Below are 8908 nucleotides of genomic sequence, written 5' to 3' on the forward strand. Positions count from 1 at the left end.
GAATCAAGCTGAGGATAAGTGCCGGATGCTGCTGGTAGGTTCAAGTAGAAGGACGTTAGATAAAAATAAGTGAGATCTGTGTACAAAATATGCCAGTGTGAGTAGTTAAGGGTTAACTGTGGTGTAGCATGTTACATATTTAATTTGCAATTTATATCAATTGCTGTTAGGTGTTTTTTCCCCCCCCCCCTAACCTGCTGGTTAACCAGTCTTGACGCTGGGGTTGGGTTTGACTATGTGGATTAGAGGGGCAAGTAAGAAAGGAGAAAAAGAAACTGGGAGAAAGGGAATTGGGAAAAAATGAGTGCTCTAGCCCAGGAAGGATGGCTAGAGCTTGACATGGGTTTCCAGGAAAGCTGAGTGAGCACAACAGAGTGTAATTATAGTCTATGAGATCCAAAGCCTATGAGATCCATCTCATAATGCCCCAACATCACAAAATGCCCTCAACGTTAGTCGCAAAACATCCATCGAATGCAAAGAGCGAGAAATGCAAAGCAGCTGGGAGATGTCCGGACCAGCTGAAAAAATAAGGGAGCAGTGAAGTGTACATCCCACAATTTTTTAATACCAAAATATTTTATTATTATCGATACAGTATGCACTTACCCTGATGAATCTTAAATAACACTACTATTTATATACTATAGAATTTTATGTGATACCACTTATTTTCTGTGTGGTTTATATATATTTTAGGGTGTACATCAGCTGAGAGTTTCTGTGATCTTTTGGCAAGCTTCAAAAATATTCCCATTTAGTTGTTCACTGCCAACTTGTGACAAAACAAAACCACAAATGTCAATTTTGTGCATGTGGAGGGGCAACTGTAAATGGTTTAAAGTGACCCATTAGATTTCCACACAGTGTTTTAGTACCAGACCCTTATTTAGCAACTTTTCTATTTCTAATGTATTGCTGGTTGTGTCTTTTTGCATACAGGAGTGCGGGTTACTTTTGTCTTCAGAAGGAGAAGGCCGTGGCTGCTATCCCCTGGATGGACACATTCTGTGTAAAAGCTGTAGTGCCCGGAGAATTCAGGAACTGTCTTCGAAAATCTCAACTGACTGCTAGTAGGACCTGCTTACTGAAAAGAGTCTGTCCCCATGCTGATGCTTCCTAAATTTGCACTCCTTTTTGCTTAAAGCACAGAACTTGAGAATCAGAGTGGAAGCTGGTCAGATTTTTATTTTCTTGTCATCTTGACAGCAAGATGCTTGAACCACATGTTCTCAAATTTTCCTATGACTGATTCAAGTTCTTAATTCCATGCTTTTGAAACTTTGCACTCTGAAACTCAGAAGAACAGTCTAAACCCCATAATGCCTGAAGAACTACACCTTGGGAATCTGTCTTTGATTCATGAGAGAGCCACATTTCAGTTTCAGCCAAGTAATGGGGTCATAGTCTTCACTCCGTTAATACGTCTGAGGAATTTTCCTCCTGCCTCTGCGATGCTGCAAATCTGAAAACCAAATTTTACCATGTTTTCCCAAATTTATGGCTGGGATCTGTTTAGCACCAAAGTCAAGCTTGTTGATAATGAGCCGTTAGGAATCAATTGCTTGACACTCAAATGCGGACAACACCATCTCATTTTACAATATGCAGTCTACTTTTACTCTTAGATGACTTCTGTCTCCTGTTCTAATTCATGTTAAAAGTCATTTTAAACAGGTATTAATCTAAACCAAAGTATACAGTTTTAGAAGAGAGATCAAAAATACATATCATAGAAAGCAGCTTATTTTCTTACTAAAAAGGTCAAAAACTGATGTTTCATCATTTGCACTGCCTGCTGCCTTCTGTGTGAAGACTCAGAGTTGGCGGTGAAGTTTCACTGTCTGCTTATCCGTCCAAATGCTGGCGTTATGACCCACTTTAATCAAAAAATGAAAGTTCTATTCTTTCCCCACCTCGGCTTAGTTCTCATAAACAATTAGAGTTTATGTTTTAAAGCAGGATGTGGTTTTGGTAGGTGTTTGTTATTTTTTGCATATGGTTTGAGGGAGGAGGAGAGGTGATTTTCTTTTCTTTTTTCTTTTTATAAAGAGTTCGGAATGATAAACTTAAGATTTATCAATGCAAAGCATGGTTTCCCATGTCTTTGTGTGAAAATTTTGATAATTTCTCTCATCTTAAAAGAAAGTAACACACGTATGATTTTTGTGACGTTCATCGGCCTACAATGATGACTTCAGAGATGCAGCAGCAGAATAAGAGTAATTTCTTCCATAGTTAGTATGGAGTTAGGTCAGTTTGGACTTAGGTAAGGAATTTGTAAATGAAGCTTCCTTGTAACGTTAACCTGTCCAACTGGAACATCTCTTATTGACAAATAAAGGGACTAAAAAATTGAAATTGCTTCATTGTGAGTCTGATCAAGTTACTCTACACCCTTTTGTTGTGTATTTATAGGACTGGGGTGATGACAAATGCCAGAGCTTCTGTGTGGTGACTGACCGTGTATCTCACTACACAAACGCTGTGCTCAATTTCCAGAAAAACACGCTGACACGAGTAAAGCTCATTGGTCTTCACCTTACCAAAGTGGACTGCTTTAATCTTTTGCCAGTCAGTATAAAAATGATAACTCCTATTGAAAAAAATTAATGCATGTGATGGAATAAGTGGTACTATTAAGTGTTTAGTAAGGAAAGGTTCACTGCAAGAAACACACCAATTGGCCATTCTTACAGTTTAAGCTCTTTATGAATACTGTCCTAGGAATATATAAGGAGTCCATTTTATTTTGGTTGAAAGTTCTATGGTACTGACCTTTTCGAAAACCCTCGACAAGCATTATGACAAGTTGACAGGAATATGTGAGAAACAGTGCATTATTCCTATCATGGCAGAAAACCGAATCCTAACAAAAACACTCTCAAGTGTGTGCATTTTAAAGAACACCAAGTGAGATCCATACCATCTGTTCTGATTCTAAAACATTTGTGAAAGGTTGTCTGCATCTATGGCTGGAACTGGTGGGTTGGGCGTATATGGGACACAACAGACATTGAATCGTACACGAAATTGTACAATCCTCCATCACAGTGTGCCATCAAATGATGAAAGAACATCATACGGGGGTCCCACGTTGCAAAATCCACAAGATCTTGTCACCATTCAGGTTTTGTACTTCTGGTTCTTGCAAAGTATACAAAATGTAAGAACATCCTAAGAATGAGATTTCATTTTTCAACACTCTGCAGTCCTAACATTTTGACTTTTAATAACTGAACAGGTATGTAACCGTGCAGTCTTGTGGTTTTTATTAGGCTAAGATTATTTTTTTTAACTTGTTTTGAATATAGTGTAGCTGTGTTATGTTATTGCTGTTTTTAAACAGTGTAATACTGTATGTATCGATAACTAATAGGCTGGACACAAGAACAAAAAAAAAATCAGATTTTGGTGTTTTGCTCCACCAGACAGATAAGGCCTCAACTTCCAAAAAATTGATATTTTTCAATTTGGGAGAGGTGGGAATACATGAAGGGGTAACCATTTTCAGTATTTCACATTTTTATGTAACAAGGTGTCTAAATTTGATGTACTTTTAGTGTAATGGTTAAAAGAAATCTCAAACTTGTGAAAAATCCATATGATTGATTTTAGAGCATCAGGTCAAGTTGGATTGGGGAGCATGCACCAGTACAGTGCATTGCTGCACCCATCGCACGAAGAAACAGCTTGAGATCCCGGTTGGCAACCCCCAGGCTGACACATGCGGTCCAGTCCCACCCTCAGGAAATGACCCTCTATCTGCCACAGCCAGATGTTATGTGGCTGTCCCCTTGGCCTGGTCCAGCCACTCGAGTCGTCAACAATGAGCCGGATCACCCTCAGGGAATAGCGCCACATGGCCGTAGTGCCGTAACTGACGCTCCCTCACAATGCACGTAATGTGCCTCATTTGGGACTCCGTTAGCAACTGCTTATTCAACACAAAATCAAACCAGCGGTACTCAAGGATTCACTAAAGAGACACAGAACTGAAGGAGTCCAGTCTTCGTCTCGGGTCACTGGATAGTGTCCATGTCTCACAACCATATAGCAAGACAGGAAGCACCAGGACTCTAACGACTTGGACCTTCATCCTTTTGCAGAGATATTGGGAGCGCCACACACCCCTTTCCAGCAACCTCATGATCTCCCAAATCCATCTACTTCAGAGCAAGAGGTAAGTTAAAAAGAGTTGTCTGTTTATGCTGAGAAAAGCCCTTTTGAATTATTTAAATATCTTTTTTGGTTCGGTAGATGTTTGACATCTTGTGAGTGCTAAAAATGCTGACGCCAGCCATCTTTGAAAGGGGCTAGCGTGGACCAGGGCAGGGAAAAATAATTTAAGGTAATTATTTTTGGCAATCAATTAAAACAGTCTTGTAAACAGATGTTGCTATAAGAAATCAGAAGTCCCCTTGATATTCTCAAATTGGAAAAATAACCCCTTTGTATCCATACATTCCATATTTTTCTCTCCCCAGTCCTGGCTCAATCTCTTGTCTCTCCAGATTTCTGTGTGCCGGTCTGGAAGTGATGATACCACTCATGGGGGGCTTAGGGTAGGCCTGGATAAAAATATATTGATTTTCTGATTAATCGTTATTTTTCATTTAAACGATTCGATATTGATTCTTACCCTGCTCAATTACTATATGTAGACTTTTGCTCAGCCTTGTTTTTGGCACCCAATCCAATAGATATACAAATGTTATCCTAATTTGGGTAAGTTAGTTTACTGTCAGGGTTTCCAGCAACAACTGGGTTGCCGATTTGCTGTGCCGGACAATCATCATGGGGCACGCAGGTGTCTCAACGTGGATGACGTGTTGTTGTTGCAAGAGAACTCTTGCGTGCACAGCAAACATCGCACCTACACAGTATTATATAATTGAGACACAATAGTTTTATAATTTCATTTAACAGTGTAAGAATAAGATTCTGGGCGGCACGGTGGCGCAGTGGGTAGCGCTGCTGCCTCGCAGTTGGGGGACCTGGGTTCGCCTCCCGGGTCCTCCCTGTGTGGAGTTTGCATGTTCTCCCCGTGTCTGCGTGGGTTTCCTCCGGGCGCTCCGGTTTCCTCCCACAGTCCAAAGACATGCAGGTTAGGTGTATTGGCGATTCTAAATTGGCCCTAGTGTGTGCTTGGTGTGTTTGTGTGTGTCCTGCGGTGGGTTGGCACCCTGCCCAGGATTGGTTCCCTGCCTTGCGCCCTGTGTTGGCTGGAATTGGCTCCAGCAGACCCCCGTGACCCTGTGTTCGGATTCAGCGGGTTGGATAATGGATGGATGGATGGAATAAGATTCTAATCAGAACATAAAATGTAGACCATAAGGAGGCAACGTATTCTACCTTATTCATTGGTATGAGATCAAAGTACTCCTAAACTTTTGAACGCTGTTTCCCACTGTTACTCGTCATCATTCACCAAAGCTCTCCTCACAATCCCAACATTGTTGAATGAGAGTGATGCATTTTATTATAGGCTACCTGTTAATTTAGCAGCAAAGCTGTCAAACCAATGAAGCACGCTGTGAAGCACCGATGACATTCGAAGCTTCAAACGTCACGGGTCACGTGACAGCGGTGTTTCGACACAGTGATTCGACTCACTACGCTTTAGATTGACTGACGCAAGATTCGATGCTTCGGTATCATTTCCCCATCTCTAATTAATTGTTGTCTTTGCATGGTTAAGTAATCTCTAGAAATGCCAACACTTGTAATGTATCAGTGCATGCTAATTCAATCAAGATAAAATTGAAATCGAATCGAATTAGTACCAGTGCTGATACCCAGCCCTAGTTCTGGAACATCATTTACAACTTCGACGAGGGCTGCAGAAATGCTAGAGCCGTCTGTGGTGGTCGCGTTTGAGTGATCATGAGAACGTTTTCCAGAATTGGTTTGATTAAAAGATATTTCAACGAAAATGCATGTAATATGGGAGACTGCGAGCATACAGCTGCGTGGCCTGACGTGGATTATGTAACTCGAATAACATGAGATTTTCTATGCACTTTTCTGGTGCTGTTGTCCTCCATTGATGTCTATTCTATCAAAAACTCCGTTCTTCATGAAAACATGAGTTTAAAAAATTGTCCATCACTGCAAGCAATGTGGGGTTAAGTAGCAAATAAGAGAAAAACATTTTTGATGGAGTATTTTGTCATTTGACCCCATAGGACCCCACATCGCAGCAGCTGTTGGTGTACCTAGTAGTCTAGTAAAAAGTTTAAAAAAAAAAAAAAAAAAAAGGAAGCTGAAAATGGTTCCAAATGTTTTCTTGCTATTCTCAATATTATTCCTTTTTTATTTTTTTTAAACACTTAATGCTTTGAATTACTTTGGTAAATGCTGTGATGTGTTTGTGAAACAAAATTAGTATTTGCCGGATTAAAAAAAAAACAAACAAGTGCTTGTTTTACATTAAACATCCTATGCTAAAAACTAAAGTTAGCACGACACTTTCATACCGGTCATTCATGTTTTAACAACTATAATAACTACCGCATTACAAAATTCCTTACTGTTGCATTTCATAGGCTGCATACAGTCTCCACAAGAGGGCGCCATGAAACAAATTATGCCCACTCGTTGCTAAAATGTGTTGTCCTGCCCATTCAAAGCAGGGGCAGAGGGGATGAGTCAGAACCTACGTCACCAGCACTGGGCACAAGGCAGAACACAACCCTGGACGGGACAACAGGCCACCGCAGACCCAACTGACTTGCCAGTCGGCCATACCAGTTACATCTTTAGGGATGTGGGAGGAAAGCCATCATGAACAAGGAAGGCACATACAAACTCATGGTCTGTGTGGAGTTTGCAAGTGATTTTTATCTTGGGACGTTGGCTGCCCATAACTTAACATGACGTTCTCAAATCCTCTTATTGCAATTCATAGTCGTATACCCAGCATGGCAACAAAGTTGGCAGCAGTCCACTGTGGTGCACAGCTATGTATGCATCAAAAAGTGGGAGGCAGTTACACATTGGAGACTTGGATTATATTGCTGACATCTCCAATACAATGATTCCCAGTTTAGTAATCTTTTGTGTTTTTAAGTATTATGAACACACACACACACACACACACACACCCCAATGCAACAATGACTCTCTGGTGGGGAACTTCCAAGACAAAAGAGGAAATGGCCATTGTAGTGTATCAAGGCCTCTGATTAGCTGGAAGGCCTTCGTTTTTCAACTAGTCATTCAGATTCGAGACCTGCTATATGCAGAGCAGAGGTAGGAAGAAGCTGGAGCCTATCCTGGCAGACATAGCGTGAAAGGCAGGAACAGTCCGGGGTCAGGGAGACATACCACCCCACCCCACCGCAGGACTGAGGGGAAATCAGAGCACCTGAAGGAAACCCTCACCGACACGGGAAGAACATGCAGATGCCACACATGCAGGATCAGTACCACTGCTCCCTATACGCAGAGTACGCAGTCTGCATAGGGCACCATCCCAGCTGCTCAAAAAAACCGTTTTTATATATTATAATAATAAATGAATATTAATAATATACATATACAAATAAACAAAAATATAAACGTATATATTGCATTTTACGGTGAACGCAGAGTAGGCTAAGCACACCTTATTTGAATAAAGTTCTATTTTGGCCCCTATAGTAGGTGTTTTTTTATTATTTTATTTTTACTTCCGTAATATTTGGGGGAGGGGGCACAAAAGTAAATTTCTGCTTAGGGCACCCATTTGGCCAGCAGCGGCCCTGTGCAGGATGCCTTGTTGCTCGGCAGCAGTGCTACCACCGCACCCCCATGTCACTCGTAAGGCTTCATTTGTATTTCTTACTTTCAGAGAGACTTTGGCACAATGAGGTGTTTGCCTGTGGCTGCCGCCAACATTCACAAATTGTTTTTTCGGTTTACTAAAAAGCTTTTATTTCTACCTGTGGCCAAAACCCACTGCAATCTAAATTTAAGAATCTATCAGCTGTAGCCTCTTTTCACATTTTATGAAGGGAGCTGTTCTGCTTTTTTGGGTTAATCAGTAGCACCCCCAAGCACGGACTTCATCTGGTCCTATGGGCTGAAGAGCTGAACTTGAGAACTCAAGAATGTGGATTCAAATACTTGATGACCCTATCAGGAGCGGACTGGGTCTCAAAACCGGCCTGGGCACCCATCAACGAGTGAGGTGACGAGGTCGAGCCACTCGGCCCATTATTCATTGTAAGTTTCTTAAAATTTGTGATGAGTACGCGGCACGTTACTTGCTATGAGCCTATGATATGAACTCTATCTAAACTGTTGCCAAACTTAATCTGTACACTGTTGTTTAGGCACAACTTAAAATTTGATGACATGCTTAGAAATAAAATTTATGTGCTTTATAACTTTATTTCACCATACTAATAATCGCAGCTGAAAACCACTAATTAACGCTCACGGCGTCGACCAGAGAACAATAAAATGCATAATACATAATCTAAACGAATTATTAGTGCCGAAGAATTTAAATACTGGATATGAGATAAAATAAATTGCAATAATGTTTAGATAACCAAAATGTAGCGGTATTGAAACAGAAATCTGCAAAAGGCAGTTTTGACCAAATATTTTGCTGCAACGTTGTGTGCTGACAACTAAAACAACTTGATGACGTAATGCGGAATGTTATATAATAATAATAATAATAATTCTTTACATATAGGACTAAATAAATCGCAGTGCCGGGCAGATAATGTTTAGTAGTTTAGAAAAATAATTTTAATGTCAAACAGTAACCAGTACATAACATTTATTTCATGAAACGGTCGGCCCATGACCAGACCAGAGTCCGCAGCCCATCGGGCATTGCCCAAATGGCCAGTCCGCCCCTGGCGCCTATCTGAATCCATCTCGGTGGTGATTTAGGGTTTACTTACAAGGC

General features: G+C 40.8%; 2 protein-coding genes across 3 annotated transcripts in view; both read left to right on the top strand.

The window, feature by feature from the left end:
- Positions 1–2777, top strand: part of trip6 (thyroid hormone receptor interactor 6) — an 86652-nt gene extending 83875 nt beyond the window's left edge. Inside the window, exon 10 of one of the 2 annotated variants that reach the window (XM_028798412.2) lies at positions 943–2777. In XM_028798412.2, coding sequence (XP_028654245.2) covers positions 943–1074 — 132 coding nt within the window. In that variant the 3' untranslated portion in view covers positions 1075–2777. The remainder of the gene's footprint in view (positions 1–942) is intronic. The other variant, XM_028798411.2, reaches the window with a different exon arrangement.
- The window catches only part of plscr3b (phospholipid scramblase 3b), a 482910-nt gene that overhangs the window by 139554 nt on the left and 334448 nt on the right, over positions 1–8908 (top strand). The gene's annotated exons all lie outside the window — the stretch shown is intronic.

This window comes from Erpetoichthys calabaricus, chromosome 3 (genome assembly GCF_900747795.2).
Source record: "Erpetoichthys calabaricus chromosome 3, fErpCal1.3, whole genome shotgun sequence".
Taxonomy (NCBI): Eukaryota; Metazoa; Chordata; class Cladistia; order Polypteriformes; family Polypteridae; genus Erpetoichthys; species Erpetoichthys calabaricus.